Consider the following 23357-nt stretch of genomic DNA (forward strand, 5'->3'; position numbering starts at 1 on the left):
TTGGGTCGAGGTCAGAGTCTGGGTCGGGCTGAAGTGGAAGGAGGACCCGGCGTGGGGGGGGGGGACACGAAGAACAAAGTGGGACCCGGAGGGGATAAGGAAAGGACGAGTACTTGTAACTTTGTCAGTGTCTTTTGTGGCAACGCTTTGGTGTAATTTGTATACAAAAGCAAAGTATTCCATTGTACCCAGCCTGGTGCAAGTGACAAGAACGTATCATCATCAAGACTAGATTTCATGCGCTGAATGTCCAAATGAATGTACTGGATTGTCCAAACCATCTCTCCAGTCGCTTCAGGGTAGGAATGACGTTGTCCTTACCCAGTAAACCTGTATCTGACTTGGTCTGTTCAGCTCATGTTCTACCCCTTCAGGGACAATCGGGGAGGGGCAATGAATGTTGAACTTGCCAGCAAAATCTGTTGTAGAGATAAATAACAAAAAATGACACAGATCCCATCTGTAGTGACAAGCCTCTCGAGCGAAAAATGCGTTTCCAAATTCTCCTTGGAATTTACAGATGAATTTATCTTGGCTGGGAACCAAGGCACTTCTTGTTGAATGCTTGTGCAGGTTTGCAGTTAATGGATGAAGCCACGTTTTGTCTCACTTCTACCTCCTGTGTCCTCGCAGGGCAAAGTGTCAACCCCAGGCTTTCCGGCCTGGTAGGACTCCATGGGGCCCAGGAGAAGCAGCCCTTCCTGGTCGTCTTCTTCAAAGTCAGCAAGGTGCACATTCGGACGACCCGATCGGCTGCAAGCAAGCGCAGGAACCAAGGGCGCAGCAAGACCACCTCCGTTCAAGAGTCACCCAGGGCAACGAGTTTAACTGGTAAATGGGAGACCACGGGAATGGGAAGATTCCAATCTTTCACTCATTGAGGGTGGAAGGTTTGATTCTATTCTTTAAATTGAAATGCTGCTATTATCAGCAATGGGTTTTTTTATGGTGAGAAAAGGATGTATGGTAAAGATAATAATGATGAACTGCAGCGAGATATATAAGGGCAGATGCATGGCAGATGAAACAGGGGAATGTGAAATAATGCGCTAAGGTAGGAAGAATGAGAAGAGGCAAAATAATATAGATATTATTCTTAAAAGGAAAGGAGAGCAGAGGCACCCGGGCTACATGGGCACAGTTCAGTGAAGCTGGAACGAGTGCAAATAATTTTTACGAGGATGTTGCTAGGATTGTAGGGCTTCACTGGAGTATTGTGTTCATTCTGATTGCCAAGTTACCAGAAGGATGTGAAGGCATTAGTGAGGGGTTGAGGGAAGAATAACCTGAGTGGTTTCTGGAATGAGAAACTCCACTTACTCGGAAAGATCGGAGAAACTGGGAACATATTCTTTGGAGAAGACAGGGGGGGGAAGGTGTGTATTTCCTGGAAATGCTTAAACGGAGAATGATCTGGCCAGAGTGGATGTTGGCAGGGTGTTCCTACCATCTGCGCCACACTTTTCTTTTGGGGGTGTAGACATGAAGCCATTCCTGTTTTGTTTTTTCCCCCAATTATCAGCTTTTCCAAGGACTTTAGGTCACAGCAAACATGTGAACTGCGGTTGGACCTTCCGTCAGACTTTTAAATTAACTTTCCCTTTCTACGTCTCATTACTTTTAATGAAATTGTATACTTTAGATGCGGGAATTAGCCATCCCACATCAGCTAATTCATTCTCTGCTTCCCTGAGAGTTTCTTTTTCACAGTACTCAAGTTGTAGAACAATACATATCCTTTGCTTTTTTTTAACAAGGAAGGTTAAACATTTGTTCTTTTCATACATCTGTCCACACCAGTGGGGGAACTGTAGAGAATAAAGATTGGTGCCGTTGTTCATTTAAACAATAACCATATAAGCAGATAAAACACATTGCAGACTCAGTCTAGCAGCTGTTTTCACATAGCGTGTAGGCCTGTTAGCCAGCGGTGGAAGATGGCAACCAGGGAGAGAATGGGAAGAAAAAATGGATTTCGCTTAGATAGCCAACTTTGACCTTTTGTTTACAACAGCTGCAGACTACCCACAGTCTGTGATTTCAAGGCGATAAAAATTTTAAAAGGATTGAAATGTTTTTTTCAGTGTGACTTTGATTTTTGGAATTGCTTAGTTTGAGCAGCTGGAATCATGGTCTCCCAGTGAAGTGTGTTGTAGACATAGGCAAGAATCGTGAATTGGAGGTGGGACTAGTAGCCAGTTCAGGTCAATCAGCACAGGATGATTTATAAAGAATTACTTGGCCTATTGTGAGCAGTTCTGGTGGACACATTTTCGAGGTTAATCCACATTCGATCAATGTAGTTAAGCAAGAGATGCTGCACAAAAGATTCACAAAGATGTTGCCTGTTCTGGAGATCTTGAGTTGCATGAAGAGACTGAATAGGCTGGGGAACACAAGGAACTGCAGATGCTGGAATCTTGAGTGAAACACCAAGTGCTGGAAGACCTCAGCGGGTCGTGCAACATTTCTGAAAGACATAGATAGGCGATGTTTTGGGTCGGAGACATTTTTCACGCTGATTGAAGTGGGGAAAAGAGGTGGGAGCAGGACAGAGCCTGACAAGTGCTAGGTGGATACAGGCGAGGGGTTTTTGATTGGAATATGGGTAGATGATGGCTGCAAAGGAAAGGAAACCACAAAACCGTGAGAGAAGGAGAGCAGGTGGGGGGGGCAAAGAGGGTGGGCTGGGGGGGAGCGGAAGAGAGAAGGAATAGTGGGAGAAATGGTGCATGGTAGGCACAGGGAAGGGGGGGCTTGCATAATTTGAGAATTCTAGGTTCATACCATTGGGTTGCAAGTGGACTGAGGTGCTGTTCCTCTAGTTTGTGTGTGGTCTCACTGTGGCAATGGCGGAGCCCCAGGACAGAAGGTTGGTATGGTAATGGGAATGGTTAGCAACCAGGAGACTCAACAGGCCGAGGTGGACCTAGAGCAGGTGTTTGGCAGGTGTGGGTGGGCGAGCAAAACTGCGGGACGTAGCCTGTTTTTGTGCTGTTTAAGTTTATGATATAATCTGGTGCAAGTTATTTTGCAGCAGTTGGATGTTGGTTTATTAAAATTCTGTCTGCACCCTCTGTATTAAAATGAAAACTCAGGAAACACTTAGGCAACATCTGTGGAAGGAGAACAGAAATAAACATTTCGGATCAAAGGCCTCATGATCTGAAACATTAACACCATAATGAACTCTTCCTGTCGATCCAGTTTCAATTCTTTGGGCCAATAACCTGCACATCAATGCTGGTCGATTAGTAAAGGAAAAATATTGCAGATGCTGAAACACTGAAATAATGCAAGATCATTGCCCTGAAACATTAATTTTGTTTTTCTCTCCACAGACGCTACCTGACTTGAGTGTTTCCAGCATTTTATGGTTTTATTTAACATTTCTAACATAGTGTTTGATTTGTGCGTTCCATTGGTATAAGCGGGCCCACTTTAATGCATTGACCGACACAAGTCACTTTTGTTTAGCACTTCTAAGTTTATGGTGCATCTTTGACACATTAACTTATTTGTAGTTGTGTCCATGATGACAAGAGCAGCACCTTGCATTCATTTATTCTGCCAGAGTGCTCTCGTATAATTTGACATTGAGTTTAGTTTAGAGATATAGCACGGAAACAGGCCCTTCAGCGCAGCGAGTCCACATAGACCAAGATCTACTCTTGTCCAGGTAGGAGGATAGATGGATGGTTGACTTGGACACAGTTGACCAAATTGTGGCAAATTCTATGCCAATTCATTCCATGCTTCTGGCTTCCCATTCCAGTAGATGGGAAGCCCACTGAGCTGCATCTGTGGAACTGTTTCCCCAGGTTCAATGTCATGGTTCAATGTCATGTTTGTCTTTGCATGCTCATGTGGAACCAAGACTAACTGAGATCCTCAATTACATGAAGTTTCATCATTTTCCATTGCCAGTACACTACCAAAATTAGCTTGGATAGCTGTATTGGGTTGGAGCTCATCTGAAATGTGCTTCTTTTGAGAGATTATTGGGGTGCTAAAATTATTTCTGCGTCATATTTGAATGATATATTATGTAGCTTTGAAGCTTTGTCAAATTGTATCAGTAGGACTGAAGCTTACTGTAAATTGCACAATTTTATGGAATCCTATAATGTACATTTTGCAATACTTGTTGCTTGGGTTTATCTATTCCCCGATCTATACTCATTCCTAGAGCCAGGATTTTGCCAGCCTAGTTTTCGTTACTAGCGTGGGACCATTAGAATATGGGAGACCATTGTACCCCTTGAGTCCATCTCAGCACCTAGTAAAGCAATTCAGTCTATTGCATTTTCCACCTGCTCCCCCATATACCAGCAGTATTTTTCTTCCTCAAACATTCCCTTGTTTGAGTGTAGGAAGGAACTGCAGATGCTGCTTTAAACCGAAGACAAACGCACAAGGCTGGAGTAACTCAGCGGGATCAGACAGCATCTCAGGGGATAAGAAATAGGTGATGTTTCAGGTTGAGACAATTCTTTGTTTAAATTGTCTTCCACCAGCTTTTCCCCCAGTGAATTCCAGCTCACAGCAACTTGCTACTTGACTAAGTTTTGTGTTGTCACACCTGGGATCAAAGGGAAAAGGAGCAAACTCCATACAGACAGCACCCATATTCAGGATCATTTCCGGGTCTCTGGCACTTTTAGGCAGCAACTTTATGGCCAATATACTGCCCCATAGTCTTGAACTGAATTAAAACACAGTAGCTGTAATGGGGGATATAGCGTGACTTAGAGATTTAAGACTGAAAATGGATTTAAAAAAATTTGGTAACCAAATTTTGTTGGGTGTGGTAAAACAAAATATAGTGGCACAGCTGGTAGACTTGCTGCCTCACACGCCAGAGATCTGTGTTCGATCCTGTCCTCGGGCACTATCTGTGTTGAATTTGCACATTCTCCCTGCAAGCATGTGGGTTTCCTCCCACATCCCAAAGACGCATTGGCTTTGTAGGTTAACTTGTATCTGTAAAATTGTCCCTAATGTGTAGGGAGTGGGTGAGGAAAGTGGGATAACAGAACTTGTGTGAATGGGTAGACAAAAATGCTGGAGAAACTCAGCGGTTGAGGCAGCATCTATGGAGTGAAAGAAATAGGCGACGTTTTGGGTCGAGACCCTTCTTCAGACTGTTGTGAGGGGGGGGGGGGGGGAATGAAGAAAGGAAGATGCGGAGACAGTGGGCTGAGGGGGAGCTGGGAAGGGGAGGAGAAAGCAAGGACTACCTGAAATTGGAGAAGTCAATGTTCATACCGCTGGGGTGTAAACTGCCCAAGCGAAATATGAGGTGCTGTTCCTCCAATTTACGGTGGTCCTCACTCTGGCCATGGAGGAGGCCCAGGACAGACTCGGAAGGAAAGGGGAGTTGAAGTGCTGAGCCACCGGGAGATCAGGTTGGTTATTGCGAAGCAAGTGGAGGTGTTGGGTGAAGCGATCGCCAAGCCTGCGCTTGGTCTCACCGATGTAGAGCAGCTGACATCTAGAGCAGCGGATGCAATAGATGAGATTGGAGGAGGTGCACATGAACCGCTGCCTCATCTGGAGAGACAGCTTGGGTCTTTGAATGGAATCAAGGGGGGAGGTAAAGTGACAAGTGTAGCATTTCCTGCGGTTGCAGGGGAAAGTGCCAGGAGTGGGGGTGGTTTGGTTGGGAAGGGACGAATTGACCAGGGAGTTACGGAGGGAGCGGTCTCTGCGGAAAGCCAACCGGGGAGGAGATGGGAAGATGTGGCCAGTGGTGTGATCCCATTGGTAGACAAAGCTGGAGAAAATCAGTGGGTGAGGCAGCATCTATGGAGCGAAGGAATAGGCGACGTTTCGGGTCGAGACCCTTCTTCAGGCTGGTCGAGTGGGGGGGCTGGGAAAAAGAAAGGAAGAGGCGGAGACAGTAGGCTGAACGAGAACTGGGAATGGGAGGGGAAGGAGGGAGAAACCAAGGACTACCTGAAATTGGAGAAGCCAATGTTCATACCGCTGGGGTGTAAACTACCCAAGTGAAATATGAGGTGCTTCTCCTCCAATTTACGGTGGGCATCACTCTGGCCATGGAAGAGGCTCAGGACAGAAAGGTCGGATTCGGAATGGGAGGAGGAGTTGAAGTGCAGAGCCACCGGGAGATCAGGTTGGTTATTGCGAACCGAGCGGAGGTGTTGGGCGAAGTGATCGCCAAGCCTGCACTTGGTCTCACCGAGGCTGATCATACGCTGAATAATCCAACCACATTTTTGTTTGAAAGTGGAAAGAAATAATAGAAATTGCATTCTTTGAAACGTGTAAAAAGAGTTGAGAAACTGTATATACTGTATTATAATTTTGCTGCATGTCTTTGTGATAGTACGGGAGCACCTGAAGTCTGCGTGCTCAGCCCCCTGCTTTACTCACTCTATACCCATGATTGCATAGCCGGACATAGTGCGAACTCCATCATCAAGTTCGCCAATGACACCACTGTGGTTGGACAAATTACACAAGGGGATGAGTCAGAGTATAGAAGTGAGATCGACATCGTGCGGGGCTCCGAAATTATTGTCGTGAACAAAATCTTCGTTCGCCAACGGTCTGTCGCGGAACTGACGGCCAAAGTGGGACAGGCCCAAGACCCTGGCGTGATGCAACATCTCACCTTCAACAGCGACAGAAGCAGGCAAACGATCGCTGAACTCGGCCTGGGCTCATGGCCGTTGCGGTCCGGTTCTACCCCCACTTCTACTCCCAGAGCGGGGCCAAGAAAATTGAAGATGGACGCAAAATGCTGGAGTAACTCAGCGGGACCGGCAGCATCTCTGGAGAGAAGGAATGGGTTACGTTTCGGGTCAAGACCCTTCTTTTCAGACTGTAGAAGAGTCTCCAGAAGGCTGTGTGTACGCATGTAATCGCGCCCGACCTTCGCAGGACCATCTCGGCTCAACGCAACCACAAGGTCGCGTAATTTGGTTGCCAAGGACACGCAAGTGGGACAGGCCCTTAACTACGCACTTCGTCCGAGCACATTATCGCACGCGTCATGCAAACCGTCTTAAATGACCACCTAAACTGTCATTTAGCAACCTAAAAAGCTGCCTAGGTTGCCCGGCTGGAAACAGAAAAAAAGTTAAGTGAGAGCCCTGCTTCGGACAATTTCAGTATTTCCAATTGCTTTCTGGTTGAATAGGCTTTTTTTTGGCACGTTAATTTTGGAATCCAGTCCCTACTTTTGATAATCATAAGGCAAAATATTTTACATACAGTTAGTGCATTAAAAAAAAAATCTAATTTTAGTGTAATTTGTACATTTAAAATGAGATTTTACAGGAAATAACGAAGAGATGTGTGCAGAACACTACAATTACATTTAAACAGACAAGCCCAGCAAGGGGACATTTGAAAACTGTTTAAAAATAATGTATTTTGATCAATGCTTTCAAATATGCCACAAAATGTGCTTCATAAGCTTTCTTCTGAAATTGTGCTCCAGCTCTTGAGAAGCAGAATGTGAGAAAATATTGTTCTCACTAATCCCAAGGGAAACTCTGTAGTTTTAATTTACGGTAAATTCAGGCTATTTAGCATTTGAGCAATGTAAGCAATGCTCGGAGCCCTTTATCCCAACACCATTCCCTGTAAACAAGAGGAACCCTTCATGTAAATTCTATGAGGGAGATGAACTTGAGCCTGTGATTAAGCTGAAGTGTTCCGATTCCCCCAAATGTACTTGGCATGCAGTGTTGTCCGTGTGCCCTTGAGAAATGTTTGTGAGTTAAGCAATCCTGTTTATACTAGCCTCAAAGTAGGAGAAAAGTCCTTTCACCAGAGTCTTGTAAATCACGTACTTCAACTTGCTGCAGAATCTTATAATTGAATGACTAGGGTGTTAAAAGCTTGGAAATTCTGGATCATTTTGATAAACCAAGTCAAAGCCTGCAGGACTACTCTGAGAGCAGCTGAAATTACAACATGACTGGACATTGTTGTGAGAAGCCAGAGCCTTGCCCTCTCCTTGATTGAAGGTAGGAAGGGCACACAATGGCATATCTCCCAGAGTTGCTTCCTTGCCGCATTAGAGATAGATCCAGGTTCAATCCTAACCTCTGGTTCCGTCTGTGTGGAATTTGCAAATTCCCCTGTGACCATCTGTATGTAGAGTGTAGCTATACAGCACGCAAACAGTCCCTTCAACCCATTAGATCTGGGCCTCCAACCCATTTTCAAGAATCTTGCAATAATCCCATTCTTTATTCATTTTTCTTTAGTCCAAGGCTGGTGAATCTGGAATTCATTGCCACAGACAGCTGTGGGGACCAAGTCAATGGATATTTTTAAGGTTGACAGATTCTTGGTTAGCACGGATGAGTGGGGAGAATGGGGTTGACAGGGAAAGATAGATCAGTCATGATTGAATGGCAGAGTAGACTTGATGGGCCAAATGGCCTAATTCTACTAGAATTTACGAACCTATTCACCCTATGTTTTATCACCTTCCCCCTGGGTTCTGCAACTCATCCACAATCTGGGGGCAATTTACAACCGTGAGTTATTCTACAATCCATCTGTCTTTGGGATGTGGGAGGAAATCTGATCACCTGTGTAAAATGTACAAGATTACAGGAAGTGCGTGCAAACACCACACAAACAGCACCGAGGTTCAGGTGCTGTGGCTTCCTCCAACATCCCAAAGACATCATAGAGTCATAGGGCCCTTCGGCCAACTTGCCCACACCGGCCAACATGTGTCATCTGCACTACTCCCACCTGCCTGCATTTGGTCTATATCTCTCTAAACCTATCCTATCCATGTACCTGTCTGAATCTTTCTTGAACGTTATGATAGTACCTGCCTCAACTACCTCCTCCAGCAGCTCGTTCCAAATACCTATCAACCTTAGTGTAAAAAAAAAATTGCCCCTCAGGTTCCTATTAAAAACTTTCCCCCCTCACCTTAAACCTATAGGTGTGGTCGGTTGGTTAACAGATCATTGCCCCCTATGGTACAGGTGAGTGGTAGAATCTGGGGCAAATTGATGAAATAGTGGGATTAATGTGGGATTAGTATAAAAGGGTGGTTAAGGTTGCCGGGGACTTTTCTCCATATCTATATAATTAAAAGTCTCATCTTGACCACTTCCTGTCTGCGGTGTATATTGATTTTAGAAAAAACGCTACCATATATCGCAATGATTTTTGGCCATCTTACTCACAGTCCTCCTCCGCTGAGCAGGTCCCGAGGATTTTTCCCATCAATGTAAAATAAAAAAGTTATGAATGTTCAAAAAAACCTTGAGATCCTCTCGCTTGTCAATCACCCCACCCCTTCTGGGGGGGGGGGGGGGGGGGGCGGGACCAGGAATATAAAACCCCGGATGCCTGGATGTGACTCAGTCACTCTGCAAGATCGCGAGGGAGAGGCCATGACTCTCATTCTAAGCTGTGAATCAACTGAACTGTGAATCTGCAATGTCCTTGCAATAAATGATTTGTTAGCCTTTAATGACAATGCCACGAGTTGTTTGGCCTGCTCCCCTGCCTGTGCTTGAAACTGCAATGCTTTATTAGGTCCGAATGTTTGGAAGGAATAAATGCTTTATTAGGTCTGACTGTGTTTGGTTCAGACGTCCCGCTCATTTCGTGACTTCCGCTTAGTGGACTAGTCACGCTGATTGCGTAATTTCCGGCAAGTGCAGAGGTCATGCTGATTGCGGAAGTGTCGCTGACTGCGGAAGCCTCAAAGTGGAGAGGCCGTGCTCAGCTGTGTGATTATTCAAGAAGGTTTACTACCATATATATGGTGAGTGTTTGAGTGTGTGTTTGTGAGTGTCTGTGTGTGAGGGAGTGAGTGGTCTCAGTGACTGAGCAGCTTGCCCAAGAATCCATTCGGCCCACAATGTCCATACTAGTTCTCTGGAAACCAGTCCCTTCAGCCCACAAAACCCATACTAGCGCTCCAGAAAGCCCCCCCACTGACCACCAATATTGGAATTGGTGGAGAGGTGGAATATTGCGTTGGGGGACCAGCCCTCCATGTGAAGCTGGGACCCAACGGGTCCCACTTAGTCTAGTAACAGATATACCTCTGTTATATGGAGAAAAGATGCAGGCAATGGCGTGATTAATCATGTGTCTGAGCCCAGGTTTCCACCCACTTGTCAAGGGCCCTGCTTTTTCTCAACTTGTAAAGCAGAAAATCGTGGACATAATTGAGCATCTGAGTGGCCTCATGCAGACCTCCTGACATTGAGCAAAAGGAAATCACTTGGTTTTTTTAAAAAGCGAGAAAGAAAACAGCCCATACTGAACCTAATGTCCGAAATATTTCCTCAGATTAAACTCCAGCACAGGGCATCCCCTCCATTGTTACCTCATGGCGGGATAACTAACTCTTTGCTGTTTCAACAAGGATGCCAGCATAAAACAAATAGTTTGCCGAAAGGGTTAAAGCCTTTATGGGCTGATGGGCTGTCACTTAACATTTTTTAAATACCTTGAACATGACTGTAGCTGTTTGAGGAACTTGGTTTGAGCAGCATGCAGCTTGTTAGAAGCAGATCCGGCCATTTAATGTCTAGCATAAAGTTTTATGAGCAGGAAGCAAAGCAGAAACACTTTTATTGTTGCCACTTTCGTAGCATTTACTATCTGTGGAATCTAATAGCCAACAGCTTCTTGTTTGGCTTAATGAGGCATCCAGTGGTGTGTGTGGAAATCCCATGCCAAGTAATGGATTATCGATTACTGACATTGATGGCGAACATGTTTGTGGTAAGCCTAGTTAAAGTTTCATTAGTAAGTGAGGAAGACAAAGCAATCTGTTTAAAGGGTTACAGGCAAAGTTAACACTAATAAAGCCCTTCATGGGAATCTCCCTGAGGGCAGCAAATTCCTTTCATCCAATTGTCCCCTTGAAGCAATCGTGGTTTAACATTTGAAGTGCTGCAGAAGCTTGTATTGACAGCAGCCGCTTCCACTTGTGTGACAGCTTTCAGGTAGTGAAGTGCCTCAAGTCACTTAACAAAAGAGTTGTGTTCATTAAGTGCCCTTACAGGACATCCGAAGGAATCCTTCTGGTGACGGCTATAACACGGCAAAAGTTGCTGCTGAGCCACATCTGGAGATACTGGGGAAGCTGGCCAAAATTCTGCAAGCTGCTTAAAAGAGCAAAGGACTGAGAGGTTTAAAGAGAGAATTGAAGAGCAGAGCATGCTTGCAGTGGAAGGCACTGCGGTCAACAGAGGGGTGGTGGCTTGATTTTGAGGAGCACCAGGGCCGCAGAGTGGTACTGCTGCTGGCTTGCAAGACCAGAGACCCGGTTTAGATCCTGTCCGGGTGCTGTCTATGCGGAGTTTGTACGCTCTCCCTGTGACTGCGTGAGATTTATCCAGGTGCTCCAGTTTCCTCCCACATCCCAAAGAATTGCAGGTTCGTAGGTTAATTGGACTTCTGTAAATTGTCCCTAGTGTGTCCCCAGTTCTATCTGGGATAGAACTAGTGTACAGGTGATCATTGGTTGGCATGGACTCAGTGGGCCGAAGGGCCTGTTTCCACACTGTATCTCTAATCTAAACCAAGGATTTAAGAGAGAGTTAGATAGAGCTCTAGGGGCTAATGGAGTCGAGGGATATGGGGAGAAAGCAGTCACTGGTTATTGACAGGGGATGATCAGCCATGATCACAATGAATGGCGGTGCTGGCTCGAAGGGCCGAATGGCCTACTCCTGCACTTATTTTCTTTGTTTCTATGTCTCACAAGGCCAAATATTGGGGGTCATAGAAGTGGCAAATGCAGTACTGTGGAGGGGGTTAAAAAAAAAATTCAGATCATGATCCTGCCAAAAAAAATCAGTCCGTGACTGCGTATCTGTTTACCAGCAAGGCAGGTGTTAGTGTGTTTAGACATTTTAATGGAATTGAATTATAAAATAGATGTAGCACACCAGGGCATTCAATTTGAGTCTTTGCCAGAAGGAATTCAAAATGGATCCCTGGTTATGCATTTCACCATTTGCTGGACTATTACTGAATGACAATAAATAATGTAGTTACTGGTTTAATATAATTATTAAACAAAGACATAAAATGCTGGAACTGGTCAGGCAAAATCTGTGGTAAGAGAAACTGATTCAATGTTTCAGAACGAAGATTGAAAACCCTTCATCAGAATGAAGAGTCATCCTTCTGAAACTTTAACCCTGTTTCTCTTCCACAGATGCCGCCTGACCTGAGTATTTTAGATTTCAAACATATGCAAGTTTAAAAAAAATATTTTTTTCACTAAACTGATTCAATAATTTGATCTAGCTGAGATTTGTGCAAAAAATTCAACCCGCTTGTGGTAATGTCAAGCAGAGTACGAGCGTGTGCAATCCCCATAACCTTGACATCCTCCACCTACTTTGGGAGGCAGAGTCTTCACCATCTGCTGCCTAAAGGGCCTGTCCCACGAGCATGCGACTCCATGTGGCAAGCGCGACCTAACGTGATCGCTTGAGCCGTACGGCCTTGCGGGGCCGGTCCCACTTCGATCACCGGAACCGTATGGAGTTGTGCGGAGCTGGTCCCAACATCGCGCGGGGTTCCGAAAAACTGACCGTGTTCAAAAATTCCGCGCGGCAACGGCCTGCCGGCCCACAGCCACCTCGACGCCGTACGTCACGCGCGAACTTCCCGCGGACTTCGCTCAAACTTCATGTCACTCACTCGACCTCCGCGCGGCCCCCTCTTCTGGTTTGGTTGAGCTTGCCGCATGGAGTCGCATGCTGGTGGGACCGGCCCTTTAGGTCGCGCTTGTCGCATGGAGTCGCATGCTGGTGGGACAGGCCCTTAAGGTTTTGCTCACTGGTAAAGTGCTTGGGAGATTTTCCATTGTGATACACGCCACATATAGGCATGTTGATGCTGTTTGTAAGTTTAGCAAGTGGTTCAGTCAGTCAGCCTATGGGCGTTTGAAAGTGAACCTGTTCACTGCCAAGTTTTTTTTCACTCTTGGCCATGACCCGAGTATAATCGGGGGTGGCAGTGAATGGGTTAAACTACTGGGCTGGCATGTCCAAGAAATGCAAAAATACGTTCAAAGTTGTGAAGAGCAGGCGAGCTGAATCAAAATTGCTGGCTTTTGCCTGTGGGCCTCAGATGCCTGTGCACATTTTTATTTGTGTTGGTGTCATTGGTAAATTCTATTGCTCATCTGTGCAGCCCTCAAGAGTGGTGGTAGATGCCTGTTTGCACCACATCAGTGTGTGTGGGGACAGTGTACTGAGTGCTAACATGGTGGGGAGGGGGAGGGGGGAGGGAGGGTGCCGGTGGAAAGGTTGAGAAGTTGGGTTTTTTTGGAGATAGGGTGATATGAGACTGGGAAGTGGCGACATTTCCTTGCGCCTGTTGTCCTATCCTTTGTGGAGCTTGCAGGTGTTGAAGATGCTGTCAACAAGCTCTTGAGGAGTTGCTGCCCTGCATCTTGTGGACAATGCACACGTCATTCGTGGTGCTCCGGTGCCGGAGGGAATGAGTGATGATACTCAAGCCATTTCAGTATTCTAAACTTCTCTGTACACTTTGGGGTAGCACGATGGCACAGTGGTAGAGTTGTTGCCCTACAGTGCCAGAGACCCAGGTTTGAGCCTGGCTCCAGATGTTGTCTGTACTCCAGATGTTGTCTGTACTACAGATGATGCCAGTTTGCATGTTCTCTCCATGACCACGAGGGGTTTCTCCGAGTGCTCCAGTTTCCACCCACACTCCAAGACGTACAGGTTTGTAGGTTAATTGGCTTCGGTAAAAATTGTAACTTGTCCCCAGTGTGTAGGATAGTGCTTGCGTACGGGGATCACTGGTTTGTGCGGACTTAGTGGGCCGAAGGGCCTGTTTCCGCGCTGTGTCTCGAAACACTACTTGGTTGAGTCCAAAAGTAGAGTCAAGTCCAGGAAATCTTCCCACTCCCACACATTCCAGCTTTCATCCCAAGAGCAGAGATGCTAAAAGCCATAATCTGTTCCATGCCATCCGTGTCCAGCAACCATTTGCTGAGTGATCTGGCCAATAGACAATAGGTGCAGGAGTAGGCCATTTGGCCCTTCGAGCCAGCACCGCCATTCACTGTGATCATGGCTGATCATCCCCAATCAGTACCCCGTTCCTGCCTTCTCCCCATATCACCTGACTCCGCTATTTTTAGTTCACTCCGCTATATCCAGTCTGCACCGATGTTTGGGTCGAGAATGATGGTGGCCAGTTGGTTTTCTCATTGGGGGATCCCCTGCTCTGCATGTTCCTTCACCTCAGAGACTGATGTTGGGGGCCACAGCCTTGCCTAACATGCAATTTCTAAGCTTGCTGTGGCTGGACTCAAGGTAGATTGAAATTTAAGTGGGGCCACACTTAGTGCATTTAAAGTATCAAGTGGTTTGTTGTTGGAGGATAAAGCATAATGCCCCTGTCCCACTTAGGAAACCTGAACGGAAACCTCTGGAGACTGTGTGGTTCCCGGAGGTTTTTATCAGTCTCCCTACCTGCTTCCACTACCTGCAACCTCCGGCAACCACCTGCAACCTCCGGGAACCTTGGGTGGGGCGCAAAGTCTCCAGAGGTTTCCGTTCATGTTTCCTAAGTGGGACAGGGGCATTAGGCACTGTGGGACAAGGTGGCAATGAAGGCAACCGCCATCTTTGTGTTTTGCCCAGGATTCCAGCATCTGCAGTCTCTTGGGTCTCCAAATAAAAGGCAATGCTGGGCTGAAATTTGTGTTTGGGAGTGCTGATCAGGCAATGTTATCATTAGCACAGGATTCAGAATTCTGTTTCCATTGACTCCAGCTGAGTCTAATGAACCAAGCATGACAAGGGATGGCTGCTCCCCCAGAACTACCTTGCAGATTGCAGGTTAAAATGACGGGGCGGGTGTGCAGATTACACCTCGTCTTGTAATTAGTGGCATGGATTGCAATTGTGGGGAAGTAACAGTAAGCCTTTGTAAAGCATTAACTGCTCCCCATTGGAGTTGAAACAAGAAGCCAAAATGTCAGAAACACTCATCAGATCAGGTAGCATTTCTGGGTGGAGAAACAACGTTTTTCATCCAAAGAACCTTTGTCAGAACTGAGAAAGAGAGGTAACGCGTTAGTTTTTGTGCAGAGATTCCAGAAGTGGAATATATACCTCTTGAAAACAGCTTTACCGACAAAGATTGAGATTCCACAAATTTCTATTTAGTTCTGAAGTCTGCTACTTGTAAGTATGGTTCTGATGATCCCCACAGTTTCTTGCTTTAAGCTTGCCCATTGTGCTGGTTTTTTGCTTCAGGTCCATTGAAAGGTGTTTGGGGTGTGTTGCAATGGTCAAGGTTTCCTGGAGTTAGTCCAGGAAGATGTGGTGGTCAAGGCATCTTCAGCCCCATCCACAGTCTCTCTCATGCGGATATGTTTCGCTGTTTAAGAAGGGCAATAGGAACAACCAGCAAATTGTAGACTGGTGACTTTTGCATCAGTGGTAGGGAAATTATCATAGAGGATTTTTAGGGGTGGGATATACATGCCCCCAAATTTGGGACTTATTTGGGAAAGCCAGCATAGCTTTGTGCAGGGGAGAAGTGTTATATCTTATAGTCTTGGCAGCGTTCTTTGAGGTGATGAAGATGACAGAAGAACACAGGGCAGTGGATGTTGTATACATCGCAGAGCACTAGGGGCACCACATTGATGGCGGCTTCAGTCTGTCTTATTTCTGTCTTTTTAAAAATTTTTAGTCAGTTTTAAAAGTTTGTTTTGGAGATTAGCTTTTCTATGTGGGGGAGGGGGGTAGGGTAAGGGGGGAAACTGTTTCCCAGTCACTTCCTGGCGAGGATGTGACTATTCTCCGAGTCGCGCCCTCGTGGCCTACCACCTAGATTGGAGCGGCCTTTCCTGCCGGGGACCTGGACCAGAACTTCATCAGCGGCGGCGCAGTGCTGGATACATTGTGGAGCGGGCGATTGCATACCTGGATCGCCGTTTTATGCTCCGGAGTGTTGGGCCTGCTGCTTCAACATCGGAGCTGTGGTTCGTAGAGCTTCCAGCGCGGGCGGCGCTGACCAACATCGCGGAATCCTGGGATCCCTTTGCCGAGGGCCGCCAGCGTTGAATCTCTCCGCCTGTGGACTTCGGGAGCCGTGGACTCCAGGAGGAGGTGGCCGATTCGGATGTCCAAGCTGCGGAGGATGTCCTCCAGTCCCGACGTCGGACTTCCATCACCCCTGCGAGTGGGCCTGAACATCGGGCTGCCCGTAGCGCCGACAGCGGGGGGTTCGGGAGCCCCCCGACCACGGGACGACAACAGAGGAGGTCGACTGAATTTTGGAGCATTCCCTCACAGTGGGAAACTTTGATCCCGCTGTACGGGGATGTCTGTGTTAAAGACTAGCTGTGTTCTGTGCTCTATTATTCATATGGCGACCACACATTTCACTGTACCAATTGGTACATGTGACAAATAAATGTATCTTGTACATGGGCTTTAGCAAAGCTTTTGTCAACATCCAGCCTGGAAGGCTGCTCCATGTAGATTTTATGGATTGTATTCAAAATTGGTTCAGCCATAGAAGACCGAGAGCAGTGGTGAAGGGGTGTTATTTTGATGGAGGTCTGATCAATGTTGTTCTGCAGGGCTGTGGATTGTGATGGATATAAATGATGTGGATGAAAATGCAAGTGGACCGATTAAGGTCGCAGACAACACACAGTTTGGCAGAGCATCTTCCTGTCTCTTAAGCCATTAACAGCCTCTTTCTAATGACTCTCAGCCAGTAGAGAGCAGCATGCCCCAGCACGGTCCACCTGCGCTGATGGGTTTCTGCTGGCTTTGATCCATCAACCTCTGCTCTGAGAGGCTCCTAAAGGGGACATCAGTTTCTTTTTCTTCCCCCCCCCCCATTGTTCTCTCCCCCCCTTGTTCTCTCCCCCCTTGTTCTCTCCCCCCCCATTGTCCCCCCCCTTGTTCTTCCCCCCCCTTGTTCTCCCCCCCCTTGTTCTCCCCCCCTTGTTCTCCCCCCCTTGTTCTCTCCCCCCCTTGTTCTCTCCCCCCATTGTTCTCCCCTCCCCCATTGTTCTCCCCTCCCCCTCCTCCAACCCCTCCCTCTTCTCCTCTCCCCCCACCCTTCACCCCCTTCCTCCCCCCCCCCCCCCCCCTCCTCTCTCTCTCTTTGTTCTTTTACGCTCCCATTTTGTCAATATAGATCAGTTTCAGTGCTTGCATAGTTGTGCATTCTGACTGGGTCTTTTTGTTAATGAGAGGATTAGCTGAAATTGCTGTTGTGTAAATGGCAGGAAAAACCTTCAACTTTCATGCTGGCTCTGTACATTTCCTTTTTAGGTTTGTGTCAATAGACCTTGTGTGTTTTTAGCAATTGCTGCCTTCCGTTGCCCACCGCAAATGTATGCTGAAGATCATGTTGAAGCTACTTCAACAGTGCCTTCAATAACAGTTAAACTAAAACATCAAATATGTTCTCGCAGCTCCAGGCATGTTAAGTAATTCTTTTGAGCGGAACCATATCAATGGTTCCAGTCTATTCTCCAAGAGCAGAAGGGTTTCTGTGCGTAGACTGGGGGTTGCAAGGTGACTGCTGAGGGGAATTATTCTCGGATACCAGAGTGAACACAGTTTAGTTTGGAAATACAGCGCGGAAACAGGCCTTTCGGCCCACCAAGTCCGCGCCGACCAACGATCCCTGCACATTAACACAATCCTACACGCTAGGGACAACTTTTGTAATTTATACCAAGCTAATCAGGCTATAAACCTGTATATCTTTGCAAGTGTGGAAGGAGACCGAAGATCTCTGAGATAAGTGAACGTACAAATTCCGTACAGACAACACCCGTAGTCAGAATCGAACCCGGGTCTCTGGTGCAGTAACAGCAACTCTACCGCTGCGCCACCGTGCAGCCGATTTTTCTCGTTGACCCCTACAGGCTGCTCTGCACACAGAAGACATCCCCAGCAGAAGTCAAATTCGGGGCACTGAGGTGTTTCGAGAAACAACACCGGGCTGCCCCGGGGGCAAGAAAACACCTCGACTGAAATGATACAGAAATTCTTTCTAAATTCTGCTTCAAGCAGCAATCCCCAAATTCCTAAGATAGACACAAAATGTTGGAGTAACTCAGTGGGACAGGCAGCATCTCTGGGGAAAAGGAATAGGTGACGTTTCGGGTCGAGACCCTTCTTCAGACTGAGAGACAGGGGAAAGGGAAACGGGAGATTATAGGCGGTGGATATAGATATAGAACAGATGAATGAAAGATATGCAACAAAAAAAAAAGTAATGATGATGAAGGGGAGGAGGAGCCCACAATGATTGCTGAGACTTGAGGAATCCCCAAATGCCAGATCGAGACACTTCTGTAACTATTTCTGCACAAGGCCATTAGAGTTAATTGTGCTTTTTTGCAGATGTTTTGTTTTTCCACTATTCGTGTTTTGTTTAATATTTGATCACAGGAGCCCACGTCTTGGCTCTGGTCGATTGTCACCTTGGTGAGATTTTCTGTTGCCTTTTTATTTGTAGAACGAGGCAATGGTGTTTTGACTTGGGCATAATTTCTCCTGGAGTCCAGTGGCGAAAGTGGCAGAGTCGGCAGCTCTCCCCATCCAGGTGCATGCGAGGAGAAAAATGTTCATAAGTTAAAGGAGCAGAATTAGGCCATTCGGCCCATTAAGTCTACTCGACCATTCCATCATGGCTGATCTATCTTTCCCTCTCAACCCCATTCTCCAGCCTTCTCGCAGTAATCCCTGAGATACAACTTCAGTCTTAATCTCACTGCAGAGATCAATGCTTTTGGGGCAGGGTTGGCCATATACTCCATTTTACTGCCCCAAAAGCATTGATCTCTGCTGTGAGATTCTTAAAATGCCAAGACCTGGGTATGTGATTTGATGATGAGCCTGAAACACAGAGGCAGACCCATAATAAAATGGTGGATGGTTGGTCATAGACTCCATTTTAATTCTGCCATTGTGCCACCACCATTTTTAAGGGTCTGCCTCTCTGTTTCAGGCTCCTCATCAACAATACACATACCCAGGCCTTTAATGCCCCTGTCCCACTTAGGAAACCTGAATGGAAACCTCTGGAGACTTTGCGCCCCACCCAAGGTTTCCGTGCGGTTCTCGGAGGTTGCAGGTGGTTGCCGGAGGTTGCAGGTAGTGGAAGCAGGTAGGGAGACTGACAAAAACCTCCGGGAACCGCACGGAAACCTTGGGTGGGGCACAAAGTCTCCAGAGATTTCCGTTCAGGTTTCCTAATTGGGATAGGGGCATAAGAAGGCATTGGAGAGGGACTGATGGGAAGGGACAGGCACACCAGCAAACGCTACAGATTTGGCTGAGGGTGTTGGGCGATTCCTGAGCCTCGAGTCTTGAGAGTAAGCCCTGGGGCACCGGAGCAAAGTCCCGTCCCAAGAGGGATACCTTTTAGGCCCGAGCTTGGACTGTTGACTCCAAATAACGTCTTCCCTCCCGTTGAAAGGGCAGCCGCTGAAGCCAGACCCTGGGCAGTGTTGGGGCCAGTTAATTGAGGGAGTTCCTAGATACGGACCAGGGCTGTGCGACCTCTTTAACAGGACGGGGCAGGTTGGAGTGATTTCCCTTTCCAGCAGTGAAGATTATGGAGAAATTTGTTGGAGGTAGAGCAGAAAGGACTGCAGATGCTGGAATATGGAACAAAAGATATAGTGCTGGAGGAACTCAATCGGTCAGGCTGCATCTGTGGAGGGAAAAAAAACAGTTGGGATCTGTCATCCGGACTCGGAGTAGAGGGGAGAGACCCGGAATGAGGGAGGGAGGGGGGGGGGTGGGGGGGTGTTGGAATCTTCAGCAAAACACCAAGTCTGGAGTAACTCAGCAGGTCAGGCAGCATCTGCAGAGGTTATGGACAGGCGACGTTTGGGGTCGGAAGAAAGGATTTGACATTTTGAGTGGAGTCTTCGTGTTGTTGGTGATTAGTGAGCACAGGTTTGAGGCCATTGGGAAAATATCCCGAGGAAAAGTGTTTGTGACCTAAGGAATTTTGTGATCTGTGGAACCGTTTGCGATCTGGAACATGTTCCCCTGAAAGGTCGTAAGGTCATAACTGATAGGAGCAGAATTGGGCCATTTGGCCCATCATGTCTACTCTGCCATTCAATCATGGCTGATCCATCTCTCCATCCTAACCCCATTCTCCTGCCTTCTCCCTATAACCCTTGACTCCCGTACTAATCAAGAATCTACCTATCTCTGCCGTAAAAATATCCATTGACTTGGATGCTGGAAGCAGATTTAGTGATAACTCGAGAAGAAAATTTGAAATATTGAAAGAGAAATGTACTTGCTGGAATCTTCAGCAAACATTCTGGCACTCAAAGCTGGTGGCAGCTCGCCCTGAGCTTTCATGATGAAGATCCCCCAATGGGGCTGGGAGGTGGGGAATACTGTGGGGAAGAGGCCAAATCCTCCTGCTCAAAGCAGCATGATGGTCAAACTCAAACTTATCTGGCCTTGGCTTCCTGTTTCTGCTGATGTCCCTTCAATGGTCTAACATTCTATGACCCATTTGTATTGTACGAAAGAACCAATTGCCCCCTGCACTCACTGTTTCCATGGGCAACCTGAGCAGGGAAAACGCACTAGCCCTTCTATACAAATTAGGTTTTCAAGTGAAAGTTCAATTTTTAAAAAATACCTCAACTTTTTGTCCCTTGTCAATTCTTCCCTTCCCTCCCGTACCACCCCCTCCCCGGGCACTTTCCGTTGCAACCGCAAGAAATGCAACACCTGTCCCTTTACCTCTCCCCTCGACTCCATTCAAGGACCCAAGCAGTCGTTCCAGGTGCGACAGAGATTCACCTGTATCTCCTCCAACCTCATTGGGACGACAGATGGCACAATGGGCTAAGTGTTCGGCTGGCGACCGGAAGGTAGCCGGTTCGAATCCCGCTTGGAGTGCATACTGTCGTTGTGTCCTTGGGCAAGACACTTCACCCACCTTTGCCTGTGTGTGAATGTGTGTGAGTGATTGGTGGTGGTCGGAGGGGCCGTAGGCGCAGAATGGCAGCCACGCTTCCATCAGTCTGCCCCAGGGCAGCTGTGGCTACAGAAGTAGCTTACCACCACCGAGTGTGACTTAGGAGTGAATGAATAATGCGATGTAAAGCACCTTGAGTATTAGAAAGGCGCTATATAAATCCCATCCATTATTATTATTATTATCTACTGCATCCGCTGCTCTCGATGTCAGCTGATCTACATCGGTGAGACTAAGCGGAGGTTGGGCGATCGTTTCGCCGAACACCTCCGCTCAGTCCGCAAGAACCTACCTGACCTCCCGGTGGCTCAGCACTTCAACTCCACCTCCCATTCCCCGTCCAACCTCTCTGTCCTGGGTCTCCTCCATTGCCAGAGTGAGCAACACCGGACCTGCCCATCAACTTTTTGTTGGTTGGATTGCTGTAAAATTTTGAACTGAGTGGTGGCTCTGTTTTAATGAGGAGAGAGATTGTCCATTCATTGTGGGATCGTTCCCCTGGCTCCAGGGCACAAAACCTGGAATAGGTGGGAAAACCTCTGGAAAGAAAGTGACGTTGGCTTGAAAACCTATCTCACATTTTGGGATCCCTAAATGTAACGGGGAGTGACATTGGTTCCTATTGGAGCACACGGCCCAGGAAGCTACATTGGAGTCGTGGAAAAGGGAAACCTGAAGGTTTTTAAGAAGGAACTGCAGATGCTGGAAAACCTTCAGGTACACAAAAATGCTGGAGAAACTCAGCGGGTGCAGCAGCATCTATGGAGCGAAGGAAATCCTTTGCTCCATAGATGCTGCTGCACCCGCTGAGTTTCTCCAGCATTTTTGTGTACCTGAAGGTTTTTAATCTGATTGAAAAAGCAACCCCTGAGTGGTAAACTTGAGACTACAAGAGCCGCTATTTCCATCTTGTGACCATTAATTATGAGCCCCACACTAGTTTCCATGGCCCCGCCATCCCCATCACTGTAATCTGCTCCAGCCCCATAACTCTCTAAAAAACACTTGTAACATTCCTTGAAACACTTCACACTTATACCTCCTTCCTCTAAGGGCGGCAAGGTGGTGCAACGGTAGTATTGCTGCCGTGCAGAGCCATAGCCCCACGTTCAATCATGACTGTGGGTGCTGTTTGTATGGAGTTTGTACGTTCTACCTGTTACCGCCTGGGTTTTCCCCGGATCCTCCAGATTCCTCCCACACTTCAAGGACTTGCAGGTTTGTAGGTTAATTGGCTTTGGTAAAAATTGTAAATTGTCCCTGGTCTGTAGGCTAGTGCAGGTGTATGGGGATCGCTGGGGCGAAGGGCCTGTTTCCACGCTGTATCTCTGAACTAAACTAAATATACCCCTAAAGGGTCTGTCTCACTTCCGCGAGTTCTGGCGAGTTTGCCCTCGACTTATACTCGCAGCATGGTCGACACGAGGTCGTAGGAGGTCTTCGTAACTCTCCTTCATGCTCGAGAGTGGTCTCCGCATACTCGAGGCCTCAGCTAGGTCGGGGCGTTTTTTTCAATATGTTAAAAAATGCCCGCGAGTTAAAAAAGGGCGCCATGGAAAGAATCGATACTTTTTTTACTCGTAGGTTTAGTCGTAGTAGGTCATAGTAAGTCGGCATGTTAGTCGTAGGTAGTCTTCATCATAGTCGAAGGGAGGTTGAAGGAGATCGAAGGAGGTCGTCTTCACTCTCCACTATTCGGTGTCCAATTTTCCCGAAGTTAGTTGTAGCTAGTCGTAGCTAGTCTTCAACATAGTCGAAGCTGGTCTTCAACATAGTCGAAGGAGGTCTTCAACATGTCATTTTTTCAAACTCTTCTAAACTCGCCGATTAGGTCGCCCAAGTGGGACAGCCCCTTTTGAACTCGCCTCTTTGATAGCGGTAGTATAATTTGATGTAATATCTGCTGCTCTTCCTTTGGTGATCTGCTGATCATTCCTGCAAAATTGCTGGAAAAATCTTGGAACCTCAAATGTGCTATTGAAACGGAAGTTGCAATTTGTGTGAACCAGCCAGGCAGAAACAGATTGGCCATGTCAATATGTTTGTTTTGTTAATTGACACGTGTACCGAGTGGTAGTGAAAAACATTTACACAATAGACAATAGGTGCAGGAGTAGGCCATTCGGCCCTTCGAGCCAGCACCACCATTCAATGTGATCATGGCTGATTATCCCCAATCAGTACCCCGTTCCTGCCTTCTCCCCATATCCCCTGACTGCTATTATTAAGAGCCCTATCTAGCTCTCTCTTGAAAGCATCCCGAGAAACTGCCGACACCTCCCTCTGAGACAGAGAATTCCACAGACTCGCCACTCTCTGTGAGAAAAAGTGTTTCCTCG

At 47.0% G+C, this 23357-nt stretch overlaps 1 protein-coding gene across 1 annotated transcript in view; it reads left to right on the forward strand.

Moving 5' to 3' along the window:
* The window catches only part of bmp6 (bone morphogenetic protein 6), a 140024-nt gene that overhangs the window by 87341 nt on the left and 29326 nt on the right, over nt 1-23357 (forward strand). Inside the window, exon 4 of the mRNA XM_033019025.1 lies at nt 634-831. Within this exon, the coding sequence (XP_032874916.1) occupies nt 634-831 (198 nt within the window). The remainder of the gene's footprint in view (nt 1-633; nt 832-23357) is intronic.

The sequence above is a fragment of the Amblyraja radiata genome, chromosome 4 (genome assembly GCF_010909765.2).
Source record: "Amblyraja radiata isolate CabotCenter1 chromosome 4, sAmbRad1.1.pri, whole genome shotgun sequence".
NCBI lineage: Eukaryota > Metazoa > Chordata > Chondrichthyes > Rajiformes > Rajidae > Amblyraja > Amblyraja radiata.